The sequence below is a fragment of the Siniperca chuatsi genome, linkage group LG23 (assembly GCF_020085105.1).
Source record: "Siniperca chuatsi isolate FFG_IHB_CAS linkage group LG23, ASM2008510v1, whole genome shotgun sequence".
Classification (NCBI taxonomy): Eukaryota; Metazoa; Chordata; class Actinopteri; order Centrarchiformes; family Sinipercidae; genus Siniperca; species Siniperca chuatsi.
The window spans coordinates 17653996-17681995 of NC_058064.1; the positions used below are offsets into that span (position 1 = coordinate 17653996).

Below are 28000 nucleotides of genomic sequence, written 5' to 3' on the forward strand. Positions count from 1 at the left end.
TTTTAACGAACTGCGCCATCACCTGGTACATTTTATCAATCACGCCTAGACGTCATCACGAAGCGACAAGGAAGTGCTGCTATGCACGTCCTTCACTTTACTCTGTGCTACACTACCTAAAGACGTTACCGAATTGTTTTTGTAGTTTAGTAACAGTATTACTGTGATTTTTTCCGGTTTTATGGAGTGACAGAAGCAAACAGAAGTGGTGTTTGGGACAAAGAAATCCTTTTGAAAGTTTTAGCGATTCATTCGGTGAGTGACAGTTGAGTTTATACAAGCAAACCCAGCTACTGTCTGCTTACTTTTGTATTTGCTGTGTGATAGTTGAAAGCGATTGAAAGTGAGTTATTTGTTGTCTAATATCAAAGTGAGCATGTTGCAGTGGTGTCATGTAGGCTAAATTAAGATATTGTGATAAGTGAGGCTGATGTAAGGCTGTAAATTCACAGCATAAACATATAGCAAGTAGTGTACACCTGAGGGACTTAATATGAGGCAGAAGTATTAACTGTTACGGTAACGAAGGGACTATAATGAGAAATTTCAAAGCATAGGTTAATGCGTTTTTTTAGTGTAGAGCACCCACTTGTTCATAACGGTGTTTTTCAACACGCGTCACATAGCAGGTGCTAAATTCTTTCCCGTTAATGTACCCAGCATTTACATTTTTAAGTGTCTCCCAGGGCCAAGCAGCCATGACGGCTCCAAACTCGGCAGAAAGGAAGGCCTGCTGGGGAGCCAGGGACCAGCTGTGGAAATGTCTGGATGACAATGATGACAAAGCTGCATCCTGCCAGAAGTTCCAGAGCGAGTTCAAGGCGAATTGCCCCGCTCAGTGGGTAAACCATCCCATCTTTTTATCTTTGTGATCAGTGAGGTCTGTATCTAGTATAGAGCGTGATGTCAGAAAGGATGAACTGCGAGCAGTGTTTCAAAATCACAATATCAAAACAAATTTGAAAGTGAATCAACAAAAGGTTTTTAAAGTTAGAATAGGCCTCAACTCTCACCATTCAAGCAAGCACACTTCACTCAGGTGAAAGATGTAAATAAAACGCTGCAGGATTGTTACTCATCTTTTCCATTTTCCCTGGCAGGTGAAATATTTCACCAAGAGGAGAGACTTCTTGAAATACAAAGAGAAGATGCAGACAGAAGGCTTCACACCTGCTGAAGGCCCCCGGCAGCCCTCCTAACCACTGGACAGCAGACCACCATCAAAATCTGCAACCTGACTGACTTTTAGCCTTATTGAGACCAGGGCCAGAGGTGCAGGACTTTGAGAGGAGTCTGCTGACTTAATTGTGGACAGAGTACCTGAACTTCACCTTTCATCGTTATTTATTTGTACAGATAAAAGCTTCATCAAGAAACATATTGCATATTCGCAGCTCCAAGTGGCAGAATGAGCGATCTGTTTGAAAATAGTTTGAGCTTCCCTCCTCAGAAATTCTTGGCGTCAGCTGATGTTAACCAGCCCAGCTGGTCTGAGATGTTTGAGCCGCAGTTCGTGAATCCAGTGTTCTCAGTCAGTTGAATTTCACCTGGAAATTACATGTAATTTTGCCACAGTGGACAAACTTGACTGTTGTTACTTGAGTCAAATTTATGATGTTGGAATACTTGTAATCAGTGCAGCCCTTACACATATCCACACATACAGTACATGCACACACACACACACACACACACACACAGGGTCTGTGTCAACACTCATCTTAACACTGTCCAATATGAATTTTCTGTGATTGTGTTTAATGAAAGTATCACTTCCTCTCCATTTGTCCCAAACACAGAGTGGTGTTCCACCTCTGCATGGAGTTTGGGTTAAACGTTTTTGTGCATTCAAACCAGTCATGAGTTTTGATCAGTTCAATTATACTAGTGTGATTTACAGATAAATGCTCATCTTTTCTGATTGCTGATCCTTCCCTTTTTAATTCCCGGACAGTGCCTCATTAGGCAAAATCTCAAAAGTGTGACTGACTTGTGGTGTTGTATGTAAATAAATAAAACAATAAATACAATCAGTGGGATTTATTGTTGTACATGTATAATGTATCATCGGGTATGAATGGAACATCAAGGTATAACACATAATTTCAGAATATTACAGCTCATTTGGAAATGGGCAAAGGCACATTGTCTTTATATTACAAATCTGTATGTATTTACAAAGGAGTGTGGCCCCTGGGTTAAAGGTCACTGCTGTAACATCATCAAGATGTATGAAATCTTCAGTAGAACTGAATAAATTACAAAAGAAAAGTGTAGGCTTTTGATTCTGCCTAAGCTAGGACCTAAACTTAAAATGCAATAATATAAAAAAAGCCACAAATTACATTTAAAATTTGTGTAAAAATATAAAGCATATCTTTTTATATTTTTGCACAGTACAGTGAATGTTATGTGCAAACCTTTTCACCGCCAGACAACAGTTACTGTGATTTGACAGCTGATTGAACAAACTACTGTACCATACGACCCTGTGCCACCTCACTCTTCCTCTCTTCCTTAAAGGTTTTGGATGCTGCGTTTTGCAGCCTCCCAAATCTGCTTTTCTTTCTGCGTTCCCATGCCAGGAGAAAAGTCACACCTCCAAGGTGACAACAAATAAAGACCAAACATGCTAGTGTGACAAATTTCATAAAAAGCTACAGTAATTATCACTATATATATATATATATATAGTGTTTTCTACCTGCTGACTCACACAGAATTTAATCTTCATGGTTAAAGATCATTATCTTGGCATAACTCAGGACCTTAACTAGTAACATTCTCTCATATTGTATGACTGCAGAATCTATTTCTGAAGTTTTCAGATGTATTTAATATGACAGAAAACCAGCATCTGACAAACAGGCTGAAGACAAAGAAGTGATGAAGCAGAGCACAGTTAGGGGCCTTGTTTGTAGAATCAGAAGCACCTGGCTGAATACACAGAATAATGACAGGAGTGTGTCTAACCTCTCAAGTCTACAGGCTTTCCAAACTGCAATATAAGGAAAAGCTACAAGAAATCAAGTTAGCATAAAATACACGATGGTATGATTCGTCAACCAGCCCGGGACTTTCTATACCTTAAATACGGTACAGATCACATTCTTAATATTATAATGGTAACAAGTACAAGAAAATGGCTGAGAAATAGCACAGTAAAAAGCAATTACACTACTGCTTTCCATAATTTAAGGAGGATGGTAGTGAACCGAGTTCCTGCACTGCTCTGAGATTAGCAGCAAGGCGTTAACACTGTCAGGGTTAGAGGTTGGATTCCCACAAGAGACAGTCATGCTAAAAGTGTAGTATGACAGGCAATAACATGGTAAAGGCACTATTGGTACTGCAAGGAGCTTTGAGTAAATGTGGCCAACAAACTCCAAAATGTTCACAGTATGATGGGACACAAAATCAGCTTCAGAAACTTTGGTAAAGACATCAGGTAGATATTTAGAGGCCTATGGACAGTGTATAGCTTTCAATTTGTTGCTAAATATACACAAGCTTTTATATCTTTAGAAACTGATCATATAGACACTTGTGAAAAGGGTGCATCTGAAAGGCGTGACAGTAAGTAGCTCTATGTATACAGTACATTATCAGCCATAGTAGAAGCCTCTTTTCATGCATTTAGCTGGCTTTAATACCATTAATACAGCAGTGAGCTGCTTTCTTTTACAAAACTAAATTTTAAATTCTCTCAGCAAACTTGTTGCAATGCACATGATCTGGTTAGAGAGCAATACATTTAAGTGCAGCAGAAGTTCAGCAAGCATGCAGTAAAAAGAGGCTTATCTGCGATGGCCATATAGCTTATTTCTATCTAAATATCAACTAATCCACAGAACAAGGCATGATGTGGCTCTGAAAACACTTTCCAGGCAGCTGCTAAAAACCTAACTTATCATTGTTTCTATTCTAAATCAAACAACAGAATATCAGTTCTTGATCACCACAAATATGTTTGTAGCTTTTAGTAATATCTTCAGTGATTCGGTGAAAACAGAATCTCCATCAAACTTCGTTAACAGAGGTATAAAAAAAAGTTTTTGCTGTGGCCACTTTGGCAAAGGCATTCTGCATTCCTCGTAATGCCCCCTTACGGCCAATAAAAATACAATTCTAGTTATTATATCTACTATAAGCAACAGATAATGTTTTTTTGCTCTCCTCTTCTTCTCCCCATCCTTCTTCCTCCTTCAGGTCCAGTTTAAATCAGTCTAAGAAAGGGCTTAACTCTGAAGCAAGACGTCATTTTCTTGTTGTCTTTCCTTACAGAAACACTGCCCCATCTCTTTCTCTCTTTCTGTCTTTCAGTGATTCATCCCCTCTTCTTCCCTCTTCTACCACCCCAGCGGTGGTTATAAGCTGCCAGTGACGTTCCTGGCCACTGCCCAGGCTGGGAACTCAGTCAGGTTGAAGAGGGGAACCCCCCACGTTGTGATGGCCAACATCACCACCGCCACGCCGATCAGGTTCACCCCGAAGCCTGCTTTCACCTGGAGAAGAAGAAGAGGAAAAGGAAATGAAAAACCAAATGGTAATATGTGAAAAATTACTTTGAAAATAAATATCAGAATTTGGTGTTTTGGTTTGGCAAGAGTTAAGAAAGAAAAATCCTCATCCCTCTGATTACATAAAACTACTTTGACACATTGTACCCTTGAGCCTTTTGATGCTGCAGGTGCAGAAAGAGCATGTGACTTTGTGTGTGTTTGTTTGTGTGTGTGCCGTACCATGTCGCTGATCTTCACGTGGCCGTAACTGAAGACGATGGCGTTGGGGGGGTTCCCCACTGGGAGCATGACCCCGAATGATACACACATGGTGGACGGGATCAAAGTGTGCAGGGGGTTGATGTGCAGAGTCTCCGACTGGAGAGATGGACGTGGGTGAAGAAGAACAAAGGGGGTAAAGAGAAAGAGAGAATAAAGGAAGAAGAGGCAGGAAAGCGAAAAGTAAGGAGAGACAGTGAGAGAGATGGTAAACAGCCCTTTGATAAAAAATTAGATGTAATGTGTTTAAAGAAATAGTTCAACATTTTAGGAACTATGTTTATTCGCTTTCTTGCTGAGAAGCAGATGAGAAGGTTGACACCACTCGCATATCTGTCTGTTCAAAATGAAGCTGCGGCCAGCGGTTGCTTAGCTTAGCTTAGCATAAAGACTGGAAACAGCTAGCCTGGCTCTATGCGGAGGTAGCTAAATCCACCTACCAGCACCTCTAAAGCTCACTAATTAACAGGTTAAATCTTGTCTGTTTAATCCGTACAAAAACCAAATGGTAAAAATGACAAGTTGCGGTTTCAGAGGGGGTTATGTGCCAGACTATTTGATGGGGTCTTGTTATCACCATGAGGTTGCCAGGCAACCAGCGGCCACTCCAGAAAGTCATTGTCATTTTTACAGTTTTTGTACAGATTAAATAAACAACATATACTGTGTCAATTAGTGAGCTGTAGAGGTGCTGGTAGTCAGATTTAGTTACCTTTGGATCGAGTCACCTAGCTGTTTTCCCCTGTTCAAATTGTGTGATGTTGCAGCAGACATTAGGACCGTGTTACGAATTTTGGACTGTATATTTTTCTGAGCAAGAGCCCATGGAGGACCGCCTTGCCCTTTGCATTGTTGTATGCATTCTTCACATAAAGTAGCTGCTTTATCAATGCTGAAGTCTGAATTTTTGTCAGTGCTTTTTTCTCCTCTTTGGTGTCTCCCAACTTACAGGGAGGTGAAAAAGCACTGTAAGAGCACCACCATGTCTTCCTCCAGCACACCTTGCAGATGGTGATATGGCTGTGCTCGTAATGCCATACACGCTCTCATCTTTCCTACTCTCTCTCACCTTTTATCTGATATTTTTCATGATCAATAATAAGGAGCAGAGGACGTGTGTGTTGTACCAGCGCTGACAGGATGGGCAGGAAGACGGTGAGAGTTGCCGGGTTGGAGGCGAATTCCGTGACTGCTGACACCAGCAGGCAGGCCAGCAGGGTGACAGCCCAGGGAGGAAGACCACTCATGGGCTCCAGCTGTCTGCCAATCCACACTGACAGGCCTGACACCTGCACACACACACACACACACACACACACACACACACACACACACAGACAAAACACATGAGCATCCTCAAACTGTACAGTCAGTCTCTCACCCTCATGTTGCACTCATGTCTACATGTTACAGACAGTAACAGATTAGAGCTCCTGGTGGCCACTTACCAATGAAACTAGGACTACAGCCTCTTGTCAATGCCGGATTAAATCCCAGTAGATGCATCGAAATCACATAATTTGGACATTTAAAAATCAGATCATCTGAACTTAGAAGCTCTCCCTGACCTTCATGAGATCACCTGAAGCTAATCTTAAAGACAAAAGGGCTCCTAACCCTCAACTTACCCCTAAGATGTCACAGTACTGTAATACAACAACACACACAAACACATGCATATTACCTTGCAACCAGCAGCCAGTGCATAGCCTCCTCCCACCAGGATGACGATCTCCCATGGCATCAGTCTCTGGAAGTCCTTCCAGGTGATCATGGGAGCTAGCGGGTCATCGTCATCTGAAACCACAGAAAATATGTCAATACAGCTGGAATGCTAATGGGGTAATCTGTTGTTTTTATTATTTAATAAGCATCATACCTATGAATAATTTTGTCGTCAATATTCTTAGTATTCTTTTCCTAAAATATGGGGAATTTTAAAAACACTGTTTTGTATTTATGTATTCTTTTGGTAATGAGCAAGATTTAGAGTAAGTTTCTGCTGAACTATAGCTAATTTTGCTGTATTGTGGTGCATATGAATGATAAAGACATTTTTTGTAATGCTTTATTTGACTTTTTCCAAATAATTTCCCAGAAAACAACCATGTAATTTGGTGCTAATTGTGGGGAAAATAGGAATTTCCTTGAAAGAAGAGCTCCATTTAAACCCAAGTTAATATTCATTTATTATTCATTTATTATTCATTTATTATCTGAAACTTTGTTCTCCAAATATGTTGAATAATGTGCTTTTACATACAGTTTTGCATTTCAGAAGACCTACTGTCCATTGACTTAAGACCATCTTGGTTATATTTAGCTTTATCTGTATAGTTTTTAATATTTAGTTTTAGCTGTATGGTTTTGTATTTTGTGAAGCACCTTGTAACTCTGGTTTGTAAAGGCGCTATATAAATAAAGCTTATTATTATTATTATTATAAAGCAGAGGTTTCTCTGACCCTGTGAACCTGCAGCATACAGGCAGTAAATCAACCGGCACAGGCTGGTAACACAGACAGGAGCCTGTTGAAACAACTGCTGTTTGGAGCAGGGTAAGGAGACTGTGTGTGATTGTCTAACTTCGTCACAAATTTGGGATTATAAGAATATTATATTGGTTGTGGCTGATTTATGAATTGATCTTCTCTATCTGTGGCAGGACTACTCATTTTGTATATAGCCAAAAATATATATCCCAGTATTAAGTTTTTTTTTCCTTTTTTTTTAAAGTAACCCAAACTTCATCATAGCAAATGCAAATACTTTTGTCTGTCTATTGTTTGATTAAAGCTTCTCTTAGTGCCAGATGATTGAAGTAGACCATAACAACCACAATGCGATGTTTGCACCATCACAGTAAATATATGAATGGCAACTGAGGTTGATTTGCAGTGCTGAACAACTTCACACAATAATTGCCAGTTGGGCGAGCGCATGGTCCTGACCTGTGTTTCTACAGCTGGAGGAGGAGGAGAAGGGTCGTCTGGCAGGGATGAGGAAGAGCAGGAAGCCCAGAAGGACAGACACTGTCGCATCGGTCCTGTAGCCTTTCCTAAGGAGGGAGAACACCCACAGAAATAAGAGACAACCTTCGGAACTCTTTCTATTTATTTAGCTATTGTAAAGTTAAACGTATCGCAATATTATGGTGCTGATTTTATGTGAATGCTTACAGTGTCTGTGTGATCTGACTGATAAACTGCTCTACCTACCTAAAGCCATTCACACCTGTCTGATCACTAACACTTGCGGCGGTGTGTCGCAATGTTGTGGATGCTTACTTCTCAAAAAGAGATGTCCAGCCGGGCACAAAACCAGGCTCTCTGGTGAACCACAGCAGAGTCATCAGGATGAAGAAAACACCGGTCACCACCTCTGGGTAGCTGGGACACACGCACACAGACACACACACATATACACACACACATAGAAACCACAAAAGCATGTGAGCAACAATTACATGAGTGATAATATGATTGTGCCACAATGTCATGTCTGGGCGTGTGAGTAAGATACACACAGGTTGCTGCCAGAAGTCTTTATTGGGACTTAAAAATCCTCCACTCAGGTCAAATAATTGCTTGCATTTCCAAAAAAATTTGGGCTTTTATTATTTAAAACCTGTGACACAAGTTTTCTATATCTATATCTATTTTTGCAGTTTTTGCATACAAGAGATTAACTGTTGTAATTCTGTAGCTACGACCACTTCCAAATGTCTTCCTTCCTGTTAATGTGGTTTTCAGCTTTCAGAAACCAGAGACGCACACACAGAAACGCACGTACACACCTGATGGGTCCCAGTTTTGCGTACTCCTCATGGATCCTCCTCTCTGACAGCATCTCTCTCCTGGTTTTGCGTTTCTTACTCAACGAGCACGTTTCCCTGAAGCTGAACACACACACACAACAACATCAACCACACGGTGACCTGGCGCGCTCGCTCTGCTTTTTTCCAACCTGCAGCCACAGGACTCAACGGCGCACAGACAGAGGGATTATCATGAGTCCATAATGATAAGATGCAGGTAAAAAGTGGACAAGTAGGATACACACCACCACCATAATCACAAAGCACGGTAGGGTACAATCTGTGAAATACACACACACACACACACACACTCACTTGCAGCCAAGGAAGAGGAAGTGCAGCCAGAGCCAGGTGAGGACCAGCATGATGATGGCGATGGGGAAGCTGAAGATGAACCACGTGCCGAAGTTTATCACCTTCGCATCTGGATAACGACTGGAAAGACAAAGAGACACAGAGAGTTACTTTAGGATGTCTGCACGTGTGTGTGTGTGTGTGTGTGTGTGTGCAGGTTGACATCCTTTAACGCTCATTTTATACAATGTTGGCTAGAAATTACTTTTGCAGCAGGAAGGAAGAGGGCTGATGGTATATGTGGTCTTAGCTGTTAAGCTAACATTAGCACAGGGCCACCAATCACCTCCAACAAGGTCTATTATTTGATAACAGTCACATTGATTTGACATGTTAACGTGTATGATAATGTGTTAATGGCATAATGTTGTTTAAATATTACACATACTGTAGCCTCTTTAAAGGCTGAACCTTGTGACCACTGACAGCACATGTACTGATACAAAGTAGACCTTATCAGAGTGAAATAACCATTTTCGCCCCATCGACTACTTCCCTTGACCCTGATTTGGCCTCATGTGTTTGCTTTGACTGACAAACCCAATAAGGGATAATGGCTTCTACCGAACTTTCCTAATCAGGACAGTTCATGAAAAGATAAAGGGTACCACTTTTAGAATAAGGCACCCTTTATAAACGATGTCTGAGCTGTAACTAATGGCTTTATTAATGGTTAGTAAATCCTTCACTAGATCAGTGTAGATGGTTATAAACCATGATTAAGAACAACTTTTGGGTTGCCAGGTTGTGAAAAATCCCCCTGGCTGGTGTTTATGATCCTCCATGATGACACTTGATTTGTCTTTTTAACTCTTTAGTTCATCAGGGAGTTTCCCCCGGTGGGCCGTTTGAGCATCTGGACAAAACGTCTTATATTACCAACATAACTTAACAACATTTACATTCAAAAACTTAATGGATAGCTGTAAAAAAAAAAAAAAAAATGTTATTAATGACTTGTGAACATTCATAACATGCAGATGACTTACTAAGTTTAACTGAAGTGAGAATTTCATGATTTTCTATCAATGACTTTATTAATGACTTCACTGTCAGTGACATACCAGCCATAGAGATTTTTCATAACCTGACATAAAAGTTGTATTAATGAAAGTTGTAACTGATTAGTAAATGTTTTATAACCGGCATAAGTAACAACTTATAAACCCTTTATAAAGGGATTCTTATTAGATCTTATAAGTGGTACAGTGTCCCTGATATTTTGCACACCCAGTTAATTTTCACAGTAAAGTATTCGTTTGAGGGATAAAGCAGAAGAGAAGCAGAAGTAGCAATTGTGGCAACTTCCGTAGTAGTTTCTAAAGCTGTCTGAACTTAGCCTAAAGTGGTTTGATTATGAAGCAAGTAAAACAAGTGACAACAAAAGACAATTTTAGCTCCTACCAGTCTCAAAACATAAGAACATTTCTGGATATTTTTTTATTTCACAATGAATATATTATGAGAGAAGTTGGCAATAAATATTACTAATATAAATAAACATACACTAAATCATTGTGTGTCAGCATCTGTCAGCAATTCAATGCTACTACCACTACCTGTGGTTTGTGTATTTCTTCGAAAGCTCCACTTTATGGACAGCAGGGGCCACAAGGGTCGCTGATTTGTCGACACACACCATCAAAGTCACTGTCAGTGTGAGGCACCGTAAGAAATGTTTGCACAGATGAAAATCAAGCTGGTTATTTTCTGTTGTTTAAAGAAAAGAAAACCATCGTAGGGGTCAGTACCAACCGACTCAAACGTCTGTCTGTGCAGTGTACCAGTGGTCATTCATCTTCAGTGCACTTTAAGTGTGTTTGCTCACATGTGCTTCACTGAGCTCTCTGCTCAGGATAGAAAAGAGGAGGAAAGAAAAATGACAAACTGAAAGTAGCACAAACAGAAAACCTGAACATAAATTAACAACATAAGTCTAATTACATTAAAGCAATACTACAAAACCAGTGATGTAGCACTAGTTTTAAGTAAACATTAGGTAAACTATGGCTTATAAACAACTGATATAAGCAAGAAGCTATGATATTTTTACAAAATAATCAAAAATATTCTTTTTGTGCATTTTGGTTTTAAAACTTTAATTATTTTGACCACTTTAATCATGGTATATACTATACTGTAAACATTTAGCAACAAAGATTAACATTAGCCCAAAGAAGTGTTTAAAAAGTAAACAAAACAAAAGCGTAAAAAGTAAAAATGTAGAAAATTTACAAAATTCATAACATTGCTGCTTTTACAGTCCATGTCCATGTGCACTTGTATCACACTGTATCTGAGCAGTGATGATAAAAACAGAGTTTCTCCGAAAGGCTTAATAATTATTATTAACCTCAGTCACAAGGTCAAATGTCAAGTGTGCCGGTCAAAACTTGCATGCATGTGCGTTTGTTGGGGGGGTCAAGTTGATCGCTTGGCCTTTGCTGTACTAGCATGGACTTGTTGCAGACAAGGACTTGGACTGACTGACCTGAACACACACACACATACACACACACACACACACACAAACACCAACCTTATTTACCAGGCATTTAGGGGCAAGTTGACTTTATTTGACTAAAAGTTGACTCAAAATTCAAACTCGAAGGTATAATTTGGGGGATTTTCATATTCACTGCTTGGACTGATTGCTGTTCATGGTAACATCACTTTAGGATTAAAACTATTACTGCACACACAAACCCACACACACACACAGAATCAAAACTGGACCTTTGTCCAACAAGCTGTGACATGAAGGAGGCCATTCTGCCGAGCTTAGTGCTGCGGCTGGAGGAAATCGGCTCTGTCGGGACTGTAGAGGCTGATTAGTTCTGATCTCAGACCCTGCGTTCTCCCCAGACACTGAGTTAACATGGGCCGTTTCAGTCCGACCAGAACAGCAGCCAAGAAATCAGTCGAGCTGTAAATATGCTTGAAAGTTGAGATGGTGTCTACAGGAGTCCTGAGTTAATACCAGACCAAAATATTTTTCTGATACCAGCTCAAAACAGTTTTTAAAGCTGATTTAATTTTTAGTGCTGCTGTCAGCGGGCGGTAGATGCCTGTCAACATAAAAGATTTTTAACGCAAGTGTGTGTGTGTGTGTGTGTGTGTGTGTGTGTGTGCGTGCATGTGTACCTACGTGTTAAACTGCTCAGCAAAGATGAGGTTGGTTGACGTGCCGGTGATGGTGATGAGGCCGCCGATTGTCGCGGCATAGGTGATGCTGAGCGACAGGCATTTGCAGATCATGTGATCCCTCTTGGTGGGATACTGGGAGTCTCTCCTGGCCTTCACCCGCTTCACGTTTGGGATTTCGATAGCAACCTAAAAGAGAGTGAGGAGAATATTGTAAACAAATGGAAAATGCTACTGACGTTACTTGACCGTAACTGGTAAGGGAGCGTTCCTCATTCTTGTTTCCAGCAACATTCACTCATCCACCTCTTTAACCTCTAATAATCTGCGTGAGTGTGTGTGTGTTTCTTAACCTGCGGCAGGTGTCCATTGGTGTGTCTGATGAAATCCTGGTTGGAGATTGGCCTTAGACCCAAACCATTTACCTCCCCAGTCTGTACCTGACAACAAGAGCAAGAGACTCAGAGAAAGAGACTTGACTTACAGCATATAGAGTGTTCTGTTGCTCTGCTGCTCATATTTGACTTCTGTCTATTTGGCAAAAAAGCCTTTACAGGTCTCACCTCACTTAGTGTCGAGAGCTCCTGTTTAGTGCAGTCGCTGCTGGAGGGAGAAGAGAAGAGAAAATGAAGGTGCTACTGTTGAAAAGCTGTGTGCAAACGTAAGAAACACATCTGAGCAACTGAAATTTCAAATTTACTTTTCTATTAAAGTGGTTAAAACAAGACAAATAACACAAAAGGGAAAATGCCATTTGATTTCATTTGATGATTTGAAAAATTGTTTAACTGATGACAAAATATGTGTAAATAGATTTTTTTCTCCTATACATAGCATTTCTTAAGTAATCTCTTCAATTTTACGAGATTTGCAGGTGGCATAGAGGTTCAATACTCATCAACCACAATAGAATATATTACAAATCAAAACATTGTTGCCAGAGTGGGTTTTGCTCATCTTCCCAGTCAAATTGCAGTGATCAAGCCAAATGCAGCATTGTTGGCTGGTTCTAAATCTTTCGCCAATGCAAATTTGCTAAATTTGTTTTAGTTTGAAAGTATGTTCTCCCAGTGAAACTCCTAAGAGGTGAAAGGAAGTGTGTGCATCGGAAAAGTCAGCTACACTCTCTCCAGGCCAAAAGGTAAAGTTAGCAGTGACAAGGACTGTGGTACATACTGCAAAAAATCATTGATATTTATCTCACACCCAGCGCACACACGTACCTGTCGCGATAGAGTAGCTCTAACTGGTTTTTGTCCAGGTTCTCTTCTTTGTCTGAAACAGCTGCAGACAACAACATTAATCATAAACATGTAAGGGGAGAACTGTTGGTGGAACACACTGAATTTCCAAAATGTTTACTTGTTAACAAGAGAAATTGTTCTGCTACAGTTGGATCCACAATCTGCTTTCTTAACACATCACGTTTTTTACTTTGAGTTCTCTGAACTGCCGCTGCACTTCACCCCAGTTATCTATCTCCACAGTCTAGCTTAAGTGTTGATGCAAGCATTGTTATCAACATCTGTCTAACGTCAAAGGTTTTATTTTTTTGCACAAAAGCTTTTATAGTTCAGTGACCCCCCCCCCCGTAGTGACGGAGCCAGACGTACCGCCGTCATCCTCAGGTACCTCAGCGGTTTCGGAGTCGCTGTGGCTGTCAGCCAGGCCGGTGCAGATCAGCTGCTGCAGGACGGCCTCGGCTATGGGCATCACCATGGCTGTGGTGGACGTGTTGCTGAGCCACATGGACAGAAACACTGTGCAGCACATGAAGCCCAGCACCAACCTGGGTGAGAAAGAGGCACCTTGACTGATGTGTGTCTGAGTGTGTGCATTTACATTTCTATCTATGGGAGAACTGGTGTAAGCTTTCTTGTAAGGACATGTTGGTCAGTCCTCACTCTCAGTATTTAGTGTGTACATTTGTGCGTATGAGTAGGGCCTTTTTACTGAATGTGTGAAAGTGTGTGTGTGCTGCTCACATGCCAGGCTTGGCCCCTGCAATCATCACCATGCGCAGAGCGATGCGTTTGTGCAGGTTCCACTTCTCTATGGAGGCTGCGAGGCAGATGACTCCCATCAGCAGCAGAGTGGTGTCTTTACAGTACTCTGCTGCCACCTGAACACACACACACACACTCAAAATATGTAACAGCTTTTACAATATGTTTGACGACACAAGATTAAATTGAGGAAAATAAACAGCATGAGATCACAGGAGACAGGAAGGAGGGCTTTTTGCTTTTTCTCCTTCACCCACTTCCCTACTACACCCTCCTTCGTTTGGATCAACATTTACAGTTTGCCATTTGTTCTTTTTAATCTGCTCTACTTCCCACCCGCAGGGTTCACGGCCTTACAGTGTTGTATAAGCCCGCATCGCCTCACCTCTCACCTTAAAACCTGCTACACTTCCGCCTGCTGGACATTTTTACACATGGCCCCTTCTCACTCTCTTTCTCTGTCATTTACATATACAGAAAGGAAGAAAGTAACACAGGAAAGACACTACACAGTATGCAGGGTAAGGCTTTTAGCTCTCCTCTTCCCTCCTTCATAATGAATCTTTTTTTTTTTTAAATCACCTAAAAGAGTAACTTTCTAGACTGCGCTGATGAATATGTCCAATAAGTCCAATCGAAAAATTACAACTATAACATCGGATGCATTATGGAATTGAACAGAATATAATGTGGCGCTACCAAAGCAATATCTTGGCTTAGGAAGATAGTTTCTGGAGACTAACAAAAATCAACAAAGCCACTTGGTCTATACAAAATAATTTGAAATTAGAGAATTAGGGCCGTTTCCAAGCACTATTTGTTGCTTGATAATTTTGAAGGAGCTACAGACTGGATAAAAGAGTTAGTCAAGAAAAGGATTAAAATATTTAAATGCTCACTGATAATGCTAATGGAAGCTTTAGAGGTGAGACATAAATTACAGGTTTGACAGATACAGAATAAATGCTGCAGTTCATTGGCTCACCAGTATCAGTGATACTCATTTAGAAACCTTTGGTCTTATGACCATGACATGTGGAAAACTTTAACCAGATATGGGCCTAAATTTGTACTGGTGCTGTTCCATTCAACACTTACAGTGAGTGAAGACATACAATGAGTGACAGTAGATTAAGATGAAATTTCTACATTGCCAGCATTAAAACAGCCAATAGAAATAAGTGTTACTCATTTGATAAGAACTTTGGTTGTATGCACTATATGTAGTAATGCGCTATACAGGCATTCTGCCAGTACTCACTAGTGGGTTCATTTGGGAAACAGGGAGACTGGGAGTACGATAATAGACTGAAAATGTTGCATAAAGCTCTCTGCTGGCATATTTACAGAACACCTTCACAAGAGGCTTACAGCAGTGTTAACAGGCAGCTTTGTCACTGTTTGTCAATGTGATTTGGTCACATGAGGCGTACAGCTCACTTTTTATGTAATGCTGATAAGAAAAGTGAAGAAGAGGGGGGTGAGTTTAATAGAGAGGAAACATTTGTTACTAGTATAAAAAAGAAGTGACGCTGTCAGCTGTCATCATCAGTCAAACCCATCAACCAGGGGCGGCGCTACAGACCTGGCAGTGGTGATGATTGCTGGTAAAGTGTTTGATTGGCTGGGTGTAGGCACGTTTGAATGCATGTACTCAGAGATGAAAGAACACTGAGAAACATCAGTGGGATGATGAGGATGAGTACCAGGTTAATGGGGTTTTTTACACACTCCATAAAGTCAAGGCTGATAAAACCTTTACAGCTGAGTGACGAAGCCTCTGGTTTACACTGACGTAATAAGTATGGAAACTCATATGCATCCGAAAAATGTCTCACATACATAAAAGCATGAAAGCAACATGCAAGCGGATTCGAGTTCATACACATACTCAGTGCAGTTCAGAACACAGAGAGGCCTTTCACCCATTTTCTTCCTGATCTGGACTTACTGTATATCCGCATATACAGCAATCTGATCAGCTGACTCTTACTACCAGCACAGTAACACGCCATTACATCCGGATATCCTGGCATTTACAGTAGTCCCACTGGTTCCCTGTATTGCTGTTAAGCCCTACATGGTTTACAGCTTGCCCTAAATAATAAGTGTTTCTTTCACTTTTCCCCCTTTAGAGTGACAAGGGTTGGCACACTGTAACAGAACCTAAAAGCTGAGATGTTGTGACAAACAGTATATGGGGAATGGGTATCCTCAGTTATCAAATGAGCTCTGCAAGATATAAACAGAAATATCATTGCAACAGTTTTCAAAGTACCCCATGTAAACAGATGCATTTCAGCATAGGCTTATTTAGATTAGGTTCAAATTATGCATTATTTGGGTTGAAGCAATCAGAATTTGCTGTTTACAAGGCAATTTCTTATCAGACTGATTTCAGAAAATATCTGTAAATGTAGTCACTGTGAAGAGATAATGTTATCAGCACCAACCTAATTTGTGTATTGGGAGGGAAAGCGCTGGGAGTGGAGGGGGGCCAATCAAATTACTATCTGGCTGTTGAAGATTTATGTAGATGTCTGATATCTGGCCAAGAGCCAAGTCTTTTTAGCAAAAAAGCTCTGATGAGTAAGCTAACTGCCAAGCACCATTTGTTGCCGACCTGTGTTTTAGCTTACAGACAAAGTTTGCAGCTAACGTTAGCTGGGGAAGAAAAGTCAAACACATAGCTAACTAATGTGCCAGATATCTTTCATTAGAGTTAGTGGAAACCAAAACAGAGGTAAAATAACAGTGAATATTAGACAAAAATTTGTCAGGTCAAAAGAAACACAATTAAAATGTATGCTAATGTTGCTCTGTGCCTGCTGCATGTGTAAATAGTAGTAACATATTAATGCTATGTGTCTGTCAGCATGTTTTGCAGCTCTTCTGTCCTCAAGTAGCCAAAAAGAAAATTAAAGCAGCTTTAAATTTGTGGAGATGTACAAAACTGAGCCAAATGTTCACTTACAGCATGCTAGCGCTGCTAATGGGCACGGACCGGAATATGACCTTTATTTGGGGGCAAAAATTATAAAATAAGCCCACTGACCTCACCAACTCAAAGTTTGAGATATAATTTCAGCCTCTGAGAATTTTTTGCAAAAGTAAAACTTCTAACAGACGGACAGCTAACAACACATAGATGCTCACCTCGCTGGATTTGAGTACTCCAAAGAGCGGATAGAGGAAGGCGGGCACCAGAGCAGCAGCACCCAGGGGAACAGCCTCAGACACCCAGTAAACTGCCGTCACCATCAGCACGTACGCACAGCATGCCTCCTGTAAGTGGGAAAACACAAAGGAGGAACAATGAATGCTTCATCAGATAAGACACAGGTTCATACTTCTTTTTTATACTTACCACACTACAGCAGAGAGCACTTAGCAACAAAGGCAGATATATTTAGACATACTTGGCAACTTTGAGAAACAAGAGAAGTTTAAAAGAACTTTTTATGCAACTCCAAAGCTACAGCCAAGACACGGTTAGCTTAGCTTATCATAAAGTCTGGAAGCCAGGGGAAACAGCTAGCCTAGCTCTGTCCAACAGTAAAACAAAATTTGCCTACCAGCACCTCACTAAAGCTCACTAATTGACACATTACATCTCATTTGTTAATTCGTACAAAAAATTAACAACGACAAGTTGTGGTTTTACAGGGGGCTATAAGCAGACTGAACTTTGGACAGAGCTAGTGCTAGCTGTTTACCCCTGCTTCCAGTCTTTATGCTAAACTAAGTTAACCATCTCCTGGCTGTAGCTTCATATTTATCAGACAGATATAAGAGTGGTATAATAATGATTAACATATTGAGTCACACTAAGAAAGGCTTAGAAACATATTCAGGTCCTGGCTCAATATGTACACAGGTTTCAGTCACAAATGAGCCAGACACTGATATTACAGACATTATTACATTAGTCATATTAGCATCTATTCAATCTCACACGTACATAAATGCACAGAAAATTGCACACATCCACACACACACAAACCCACATTCATGAGCGCACACACAAATGCACACATGCTCTCCTAGACACATATTACTATATTATTATTATTATTATTATGACATTATTTCAGGTTTCTTTAGGTTAGTGTGTGTTACCGGGACGCTGGGGAGTATGGCAGAATCAAAACTGGGCTGCACACACACACTCTCCCCACTCTCTCTAACAAACACATTCACACACACAAAAACACACAAACACACACATTGATGTTGCATTAATTTAGTTATGGTTATATAATATCGTCATACCAGCCTCTCATACTGCTCTGTCGCAACACCAGCGGGCTTAGTGACAGGCTCTGCAACCTTAAAAACTAAAGAGGAATCTCGTGACATTTTTTAAGACCTTATGAAAATTACCAAGCCTTTCATTAACCTTTTACTCAGAGGACAATTTTAAACAAATTCAAGGATGTGTCACTCAAGTTCCACATACTTAATACCAGGCCAATTTATGTCAAAAAACGGAGAATAAAGCATGAAATGTGTCTGCCCTGTCACGGACACACACAGCACTGTTGGAAATGCTGTCACTGCACATGTTTTTAATCATGGTTTGTAACATAATATTTGGATACAGTGTTTTATTTGGGAACTTGCCCCCCACATTAGTATTAAACATATCCAGTTCCCGCTTCTGCCACATGCTGTGTGAGCTTGTAGTACTTTTACGTAAGAGGAACATTCAGTATAACATCTTGCCAGTAACAGGTCAGTTAATCTCAAATTAATAAACCCAAAGGGAGGAGAATTAGCCGCAGGGCTCCAGGATGAAGCATGTCCAGACCTGTTCAGACCTCACAGCCATTCAAACCATGGACTTTACAGAAAGTACCTACTCTAATATGATAAATCACCTGCAAAGTGTGTTACATACAGTAGGGCCCCTTTAAGCTTTCTGCATCTCTGCTGTCTACTGGTTAAATTAAACCTAGTTTTAAAGTTAGAGTGCGGGACTTTTACATGTAAATGAACGTCCGTTACATTCAAGCCCTTTCCAAACGAGTTCACACAATGCTGATTAAGCATATCACCGGCAGGTAAATCTCTCTGTATTTGGCAGTATACCGGAGTTTTTAAATCTGGTGTCTGTGGCGACATTCCCTCGCTGGCGCATTGGTAATGATGAGTTTTACACCGACCAGCAATGATTGGTTTTGATTTGATTTGATTTGGTTTGCCAGAGCAGATGCAGGGAGCAACCCAGAGCCATGTAGAGAGCGTCGCGATCTGCCATTGCTTTAAAAAAAAAAAAAGTCCATTGGAGAAAATATAATTCTCTGTATTTTTGTAACTATTTCTGAACCCGAACCTGGGGCAAGCTCACTGTAGGCATACATCATAAGCACGCGACGCCAGTGTTTGTGTAATTACTCTCACTGCCAGAAGGGGGAGACAAAGGTTCTGCACTTCAGTTTTAAGTTATAACATTTTCTTGTACCTTTTCGTAAGCAGTGATGTGATGAATGAAAAGGTTCATATACTGCAACTTTCCAATCTAAAGAGCCACTATTATAAATGAAATCCAGTGATGCTTTCAGAAAAATGCTGTGTTTCTTAGGAAATATATAGGAAATATACACATTAGTAGCTCCAAAGGCCAGCGACATTTAGCTGTATCCAAACAGTGTAGAAGCACACACACACACACTCTTTATCTAGATGGTGTGGGCTCTGTCTCTGAAAGGACTCGCAACACTGTAAACTGCTTCTGCTGTCATCTACTACATGGAAGAAATACAATACAGGCATCAAGCAGAACCACAGCCATGCTAGCGGCTCTTTGAGGCTGTACTTAAGCACACCAGTGCTTTGAGCTAAATGCTAATGTCAAAAACAATGCTAGCATGTTATAATGTTCACTATGTTCACCATCTTAGTTTAATGTGTTAGCATGCTAATATTTGCTTATTAGCACTAAACACAAAGTACAGCTGAGGCTGATGGGATTAGTTTTGCAGGAATTGATGATGATGAAGTCAGGGGATCACCAAAGTGATTAGGATTCATTGTCTGGGACACACTAATGTCAGAATTTCATGGCAATTCATCCAATAGTTGTTGAGATATTTCAACATGCATGGCTGAAAATTTCCTTAGTCCCAACCAACAGTGTGGCTACAATACACTGAATAAATTCACATGTATAACAATGAAAACTCACAAAAGAACAAAACAATCTGGTGTTCAGTAGTCACCGTATGCATGGAAACGCTAAGACTTATGTAACTAATCTAGTGACACATACATGAATCTGCTAGATCCCTCTGTACCTAATGAGGAGACAGTCAGGGCTTAACATTTATTTGAAATGAACAGTCGGTGTTCAAGGTAACTGGGTTCAAGATAGTTCAAAGGTAGCTGTCCAAAACACGATCAGTATCCAGAGGTCTCCAGAGCCTGAGCAGACTGTGATGGAACCACAGAGACAAAGGAAAGAGATCAAGTTGGAATATCATTTGTCACTTTGTGTGAGCTGCAAATTCTTTTAAATTTCAGATAATGGGATAAAGCAATCAATATATAAAAGTTACCAAACTGTATAATACAACGAAAAACTTGAATAAGCTAACTTCAGGTAGGTTGACACTTGAGTCTACCCGTGGTTGCACTCTAAAGCGACAACCTGTGCTCCTTTTTGGATGCTTTACTGTGGATTTAACTTGGCAAGAGGAAAGAGGCATTTCCAGGCATTAGGCACAGCTGTTGGATTAGGCTGAGAACAGAACAAGGTGTTTGGGTTCATAATCAAAGAGGGCCTCGCCAAAGAAAATGTTACAACAATTTAAATCCTCTCAGAACACATACACACTTCACAAAGAGAGAACATCTGGTAAAAAAAGAAATTGAAACAAAAGACAAACTGTTCATAATCCACTAAATTACCATTTAGTCAAAAGTTGTTTTCGTTCATTAGCAGCTAGCCTGCCAGTGTCTTTCTCCATTTTGGTACAGTTGTCTTAATCAGCATGTCAGTCTCAACCACAGCTATACATTCGGAAACACGAGGTAATCCAGGAGCCTGATGACGGGATTAAAGCAAAGCTAAGTGTTTGACCGGTGAGCTGTCATTCACACTGAGAAGAATGAAAAGAGGAAAGGAGAGGTGGCATAAGGGAACTGAGAACAAATGGACAGATAAAAAGGGACAAACATGGATGACTAAATAAACACAGAGAGATACACACCAGAGATGGTCTGATTCAGCAGTCAATAATCATTGACTATTGGTCTCTGTTTATCAGAAGATAGTTGCCACACAAGGATTGCAGCTTCAACCAGATCCTCAAACATTCATCTGTGCTTCTTTTTCTTTGTTCTAGTTTTGCAAGCCAAAGTGCTGGGTAAGCAGTGAGGCAGGAATCTCTGAGTCGTTGATGCAACTTCGGTGACAACCAGACTTTGTCAAGGAGCAGACGTCAATACATGCTGGTATTCTAATGGAAGAACGCCCGTGTTTGCTTTGAGGTCAGACCTGATTTTGAGGTGGGCTTCCATGTAAGAAATAAGCAGGTTAACAAGAGAAGTAACCAGTCATCATTCTTAAAATTGTTTGATATGGAAAAGAAGTGACATAATCTAACTTGTTTCAAATGATAATCAACTTCTTTCAGAGTTTTCTTGCAGAGCAGTGCTATTCACAATTTATTTTAATACAGTGTACCTTATTTCAAGAAAAAACACAGGTGAAACTGTGTTTTTTCACCCTACCTGCAGATTACTTTCAGATTAACTGACATTTTGAGGGAATAGTGGATGACAGGGAGCCAACAGCTGCTGTGACAAGCATGAAAATTCAGGGGTTTTTTTTAAGATCTGGGCGAAAGTTCACTTGATTATCGGAGACTGTAAAAGAATGTGATGCTGGAGTGCCTGTGTGTGTGTGTGATTGTGTGTGTGTCTCAGCAGGGTGCACTACATCAACATCGCCAAGGCTAAAAGGTTTGAGCCCTAATGAAGCTTTCTGGAACAATCACATCTTTCCCATGACTTTCCACTGTCAACTATCTGCCAGCCTAAGACTCATTTAGATAAAGACATTGATGTTAATGTGAATATGCTAACACTTGATTCTACCACCAGCTGAGCAGATATCACAGTCACCTGGCTAACAAGCTGACATTGTATCAACATCAAATCAGCTAAATGGTTCACTTATAAAATAATTAGTTCAAAACATCAATTGAAAATTATACCATGGCCATGGAAAATTGTTTATTTTCTGATTGGCTGGCAGGGGTCAGTTAAAATTGTATATATTGATGCTCCACTTATCTGAATGTCCATTGGATGCAACATGTCTCCATTGCGTTTCAAATACCCACTAGAAGTGTTGCGTCACAGAGAGTTGTTTTGCCAACATTTTCTGTTTTTACAGGCATAGTGAAAACACGCTGCTACTAATTTTTTTATAATTGGTGGCTTATCTTCATTTGGGGTCTGTATTTTCTGAATAGGGTATATAGTCAGATGGAACATAGCACTGGAAGGGAAACAAGACAAACTAGTTTTGCTATATGCACGTAAAAATCACAGCAATAACAAATAAAATGCATTGTTACAAATTTATTTTGGAGGTGTTCATAACTGTATGTCAGTTGTCAATAAATAGAGGCATTTCTATAATTCACAAGTGAATTTTAACTCTTGAGAAACACGATTAGCAGAGCTAAGAAAAGAGCTGTGTGTGAGCATCGAGTGAGTCGCACTGGTTACACATCTAGTAGACATTGGCACATTTGCTAGAAAGGCAGTGGATTGTCTCCGGCAGCCATATTTTTGGTATGTATTTTTTTATTCTCCATGGCCATGGCACAATGTAGATGTTCCAGTTCCTTATTCCTCAGTATACAGTTATGTAGTGTCTGCAGTTAGGCATAATTATGGTGGCCCTGAGGGTCAAAACACAACAACATTTCAGATTAGGGAAAAAGAGAGTCAACATTTCTTGTTTGTGATTGGACAGAACCCAAGTCCCTGGCGACAGCCTAGCCTAGCCTGCTACTCTCAGCAGTGTCTTTCTACAAATTTTAAACTGAGTTTGAAAGGATGGAAGAGGAGATTGAAATCATAAGAGAATACTTTAAAATAGGACATATGATGTAGCCTAATTCTTGATTTGTGCAAAGACACTGCTGAGAGTAGTAGGCTAGGCTAGGCTACACAAACAGGAAATGACATTGAACTGTCACCAGGGACTTGAGTTCCAATCACAAACAAGAAGTGTTGTCCCTCCTTCTCCGTAATCTGAAAGGTCGTGTTTTGTGAAATGTTTTTGTGTTTTGTGAAATGTTTTTGTGTTTTGTGAAATGTTTTTGTGTTTTGTGAAATTAAAATTAAAAAATGTTTACATTTTGCAGCTAAATGCCCAGGACTGCTGAATAATGGAGAACCTTGATTCTGCATTTTTCACCCTGCAGCATTGTGTATTGTGAATGTATTTTTTCTCCTCTTTAGTGAAAAAAAAAAATAATAATAATATATATATATATATATATACATATATGTATGGGTATTATTTTTTGTCAACATGAGGGTCTACTATATTTCCGTGATCTAAAACATTAATTCAAATGAGATGGACATTTTCTGCAAACCCTGACAGTTCTACAGCTGACAGGCCATTTTCTGTCTAGCAGAAGCCCATTAATTGTCTCATCAAAACCCTGTTATCTGTGGACAGCGTAGGAAATGGAGATGATAGGTATTTAGAAAAAAACACAGTGGCTTAATGACTCCAGATTAGGTCACAGCTGAAACCTGTAGTCACTGAGCCAATCTGCAGAGGGCTAAATGGGCTTTTTAACTGACAGATAAACACACACACACACACACACACACACACATATACACTCAATCTGTTTATACCCATATGCAGACACACAGATATACATACAAAACCAACATCACAAATAAAAGCGTGTTGTGAGCAGTTTCACGTAGGAACTATCGGTAGAAAGAAAATAGCTCCTACATGAAACTGCTCACAACACATCTGTGGATTATCTTGAGTAACCGGATCATGATTTCTGGGAAGAGACATTGCTGTTTTTCAAATGTTTTTTTTTTTTTGGCGCTTTGAGCACCACAAGCCGAGCGCCATATAGTCCCATTTTATTCAAGAAAGGCAGACATCTCTTCGGCCGATATCTCCAAAACTCAGCAACTCACACCAAAACAGTCTAGATGGATAAACAGCACTACAGGTATTTTCAGGTGAACTGTCCCTTTAACAAGAGTCTACAGCCATGCTAGCAGCTCTATGAGGCTGTGTTTCGGCACAGCTATGCTTTGAACTAAATGCTAACGTCAGCATGCTAACATGTTCACATTGACAATGCTAACATGCTGACGTTTAGCAGGTATAATTATAACCATGTGACATTTTTTTGCTTAGCATGTTAGCACGCAGTACAACTGAGGCTGATGGGACTGTCATCAGTTTTGCAGGTATTTGGTCAGCAACCAAAGTATTGGATACACAGAAATTTTGACCTGATGATAGTGCTAAATAAAAAGTTAAGTGATCACCAAAGTTAATGTAATTCATCCTGAGGGGGATACGAACGTCTGTACCAAATTTCATGAGAATCCATTCAAAAGTTGTGGAGCCATTTTATTCAAAACTACAAATATCAACCTCATGTTGGTGCTAGAGGAAAAGTCAGGGGATCAACAAAGTCATTAGATTTCATTCTCTGGGGAACATGGATATTTGTACAAAATGTATTGTCACTCCATCCAATAGTTGTTATTATTGTTAATATTTCAGTCTGGATCAACCGACTGACAGACCGTCATTGCCCTAGAATCACATACCTAAAAATTTAATGGACTGCAATGTATCCATGTATATGTCTTGCTGGACTCACCTCTGTTCTACAGCTTGACTGCTCTAGAGCTTTTAATTAGAATGGGGATGCAAAATGGCACAAGCATGACTCTGATGAGCATTGTGCGTATCTGCCATTGGCTTTGAATTTCTGTGTGGTCTCTCTCTCTCTCTCTCTCTCTCTCTGACCTGGCCTGACTGCATCCAACAGATGTTCTGTCCTGCTGCAGCTGGACACAGTACCACTCCAAACACACACACACACACTCTCACGCTGAACCCCTGTCACATTCTTGACACAGTCTGGGGTCCCTGGTGTCGTAAGGAAGCCACGTGTGGCCAAAATCCAGCGTTGTTGTAGGTTGATTATATAACTTAATTGCTTGGATTGTTTCTTTCTTTTTCTCTGTATTGAAGTTTTTGTTCTTTTGTTCTTTCTTGGCCTCATCCTGCGCCACCTACTCATGCCAAACATCATGCAACAACATGCCTGACATAACAGCAAGGCTCCTGGGCGACAACGTGATTGGCTGATGGACAACTTGTGAGCACCTAACAGTTCCTTTGAATATTAATGATGTTGCAAGAAACACAAATAACTGTGACACAGAAGAGCTCATCTATAACACAAAACACACACCTGTCACCACTCGTACCACCATTGTTTGAGATGGTGGTTGTTTAGCAACTACCTTATAAGTGTTGGGGGGAAAAACATAGCTAAAAGTTAATATTAATTACGTGTTAATGAACATGTTACTGCACAGTTATTTATTAGAACATCAGCTACAAACAAACACACCTATTACATGTTACAGTTTATTTAAATAAATAATTGTTTAAACTAAATCATGTCTTGTATGTTATGTGCAACTTTGGTTAAGCATTGATCAAAAACGGTATTACCATGTGGTAAGATAATGTTTAGTTCATAACGACAAGGAAATACATGATTCGTCGAGAATCTGCATGCTTTTATATTATTTTAAAGTAGTGAGCATCCACGCAGTTTAATTCAGTGCAGCTTGATCACTGAACAAAATCATATTATATAAATGAAAAGGATTTTTATTTGTGTCTGACACAAATTTGCACCTAGCCCCAGTTTGTGGCTGTCATGAATTATCATTAGATTTGAGTCGCAGCAGTAAGCATCAGTTTCTCTGAAAAATAATTATCCTGCAATCTTTGAAAAACTCAGAAGGTCATTTAAGAGGAATTTCCAAATATAACAATTTTTAACTAACATATGCACTTTTTGTAAACCACAAGAAAATTAATTTACATGTTATTTTGTATGAACATATAAAATAGTACAGTAACTGATAATAAAACTTAAAATTTTGGAGACGTCATTTCCAGATACCGTCTTTGTTTGGATTAGGAAAAAGAGGCACAACGTGAGAAACGGGTTAAAAATCTTTTTCATTGAGCAACAGATGAAATATTTTTTCTTCCAGATGGTTAAAAGAGTTGTTAAACGAGCTTCTGGGTTTTTCAAAGTGCTGTGATGTAATGGTAATACTGGGGCTAATGTGGACCTTTTAGACCGTAGACTATAGAGAAACATTCTGAAAGGACATTTTTGAAGCTTGAATTTGGGTTTACTGCTTGTCACCATCTTTGTCAGTTACTTATCTCAGTCAAGCTTTTCTCAGGATGTGATATAGCAGTAAGTGCTTTATATCCTGACCATTAACCAGACAAAGCACACAGGTCTATGTTCTAAAATCCTACATGCAACTCCTCTAAATCAGAAATTTTGAGACAACACACTCGCCTTCAAGAGCAACACAGTTCTTGCACAGATTGGATTTATGCAAATCGAGATAATCCGATTGTTTCGAATGCAATTTCACTTGTCTGAGAAGTTTTCTAAAGAGGAACATGAGCTACAAGGCAGAATAAGACTCCTTTCCTCCTTTTCAGTGGCTTTCACAGCAAACAATTACGCTGAGCATGAGCCTAAATGAATATCAAGTGGTTCACTCCTTCTCTCTGTCTGTCTGACAGCACACTGATCTCCATCTCATCAACATGTTGCGACATCCCCCCTCCACACACACTGCTCAGCTGATGATCGGGACAGCTCGGGACAAGCCTTCATCAAAACAGAAGACAGTGTGCCTTTTGATTGATTCTCTCTCTCTCTGTCTCGCTCTCTCACACACACACACACACACACACACACACACACACCAAAATCCCATCAGGACACTACAGCCATTAGCAGCAACCAGGAGGAACATCAACAGATCAACTGGATGTTTTGTTTATTGCTGTAGCGGATGTTTTTGAGGTATTTATTAAAACTAAATTATGAGGTGATATATTTAATAATGACTAACTAAATCACTTTTTTTGAAGTGTTAAAATAAAAAAACTAAATTGTTATAAGCAGCCTGTATGGTACTTTAATATATGTTGTAGTTTTTGTAGCTATTTTTGTGGTATCTCTGTCATATCACTACAGGAACTTATAAAATGTGTATGTTTGCTTTCCACACTGGTACATTAATCACCTATAATATTGTTATAAGACCACGAGGTACTTTGTGGAAGCAATTTCTAGTGATTTTGTCTGACAAAATGACACTTAAGACTCCTATATCTGAAATGTTCATCTAAGTGTATCGATGGTACTCAATATGGACAATTTACTGACTTTGTCACACTTATGATTTGTTCTTAAATTCTAATATTATAGCCATACACTTCCCTTACAGTGACAAGTAGTTTAACTAGTTTAGTTTGTCATATTTTATTAGTAATCTCCCTTTAATTCCGCCATAAAATTGTACTGTGCCTCTTACTTTGAAAAGCAGGACTTTCTGGCAGAGGTTAACTTTCTGTTCTGCTTCTATGCTTATAATTTAAAAAGAAATCAGATTATTATTGTTGCTTGTACTCACGCTGGTGGGGTGGATGAGCGGTAAGGGAAGCAGGGACAGCGGGATGAACACCACAACGATCAGCTTCCTCGCCTTCCACAGCTTCCTGAACAGATCCATCCTAGCTGCGGCCTCTAGCCTCATGGGTGACCC

At 39.9% G+C, this 28000-nt stretch overlaps 2 protein-coding genes across 7 annotated transcripts; one reads left to right on the top strand and one right to left on the bottom strand.

The window, feature by feature from the left end:
- The first annotated feature begins 41 nt into the window (after positions 1–41).
- Positions 42–2030, top strand: LOC122871566 (cytochrome c oxidase assembly factor 6 homolog). Of its 2 annotated transcripts, none has more exons than XM_044186843.1 (3): positions 42–255; positions 677–842; positions 1101–2030. In XM_044186843.1, the coding sequence occupies exons 2-3, from the start codon at positions 699–701 to the stop codon at positions 1197–1199; spliced, it is 243 nt and encodes an 80-aa protein (XP_044042778.1). In that variant the 5' UTR covers positions 42–255; positions 677–698; the 3' UTR covers positions 1200–2030. The 2 variants fall into 2 exon arrangements, with proteins under 2 accessions (XP_044042778.1, XP_044042777.1); XM_044186842.1 differs by having other exon boundaries at positions 45–255; positions 687–842.
- Positions 2026–28000, bottom strand: slc13a4 (solute carrier family 13 member 4). Of its 5 annotated transcripts, none has more exons than XM_044186826.1 (16): positions 27869–28000; positions 17258–17386; positions 14081–14217; positions 13709–13884; positions 13319–13379; positions 12659–12695; positions 12449–12529; positions 12100–12284; positions 8913–9032; positions 8577–8678; positions 8068–8169; positions 7732–7838; positions 6466–6578; positions 5851–6070; positions 4743–4880; positions 2026–4505 (listed from the first exon to the last, which is right to left on the bottom strand). In XM_044186826.1, exons 1-16 carry the CDS (start codon positions 27989–27991, stop codon positions 4414–4416), a joined length of 1923 nt encoding a protein of 640 aa, XP_044042761.1. In that variant the 5' UTR covers positions 27992–28000; the 3' UTR covers positions 2026–4413. The 5 variants fall into 5 exon arrangements, with proteins under 5 accessions (XP_044042761.1, XP_044042758.1, XP_044042760.1 ...); XM_044186823.1 differs by having other exon boundaries at positions 12449–12535; XM_044186825.1 differs by having other exon boundaries at positions 12659–12698.

What these genes read in the sequence shown, in the direction of transcription:
- slc13a4 (XM_044186822.1), bottom strand. Translation starts at nt 27,991, where the DNA reads ATGAGGCTAGAGGCCGCAGCTAGGATGGATCTGTTCAGGAAGCTGTGG. An exon ending in GCAGGGGCCAAGCCTGGCAT is followed by an intron (nt 13,885 to 14,080) that starts GTGAGCAGCACA and finishes TTTCTCACCCAG; the next exon opens with GTTGGTGCTGGGCTTCATGT. An exon ending in GAGCTACTCTATCGCGACAG is followed by an intron (nt 12,699 to 13,318) that starts GTACGTGTGTGC and finishes TTCTCCCTCCAG; the next exon opens with CAGCGACTGCACTAAACAGG.
- LOC122871566 (XM_044186843.1), top strand. Translation starts at nt 699, where the DNA reads ATGACGGCTCCAAACTCGGCAGAAAGGAAGGCCTGCTGGGGAGCCAGG. An exon ending in CGAATTGCCCCGCTCAGTGG is followed by an intron (nt 843 to 1,100) that starts GTAAACCATCCC and finishes TTTCCCTGGCAG; the next exon opens with GTGAAATATTTCACCAAGAG.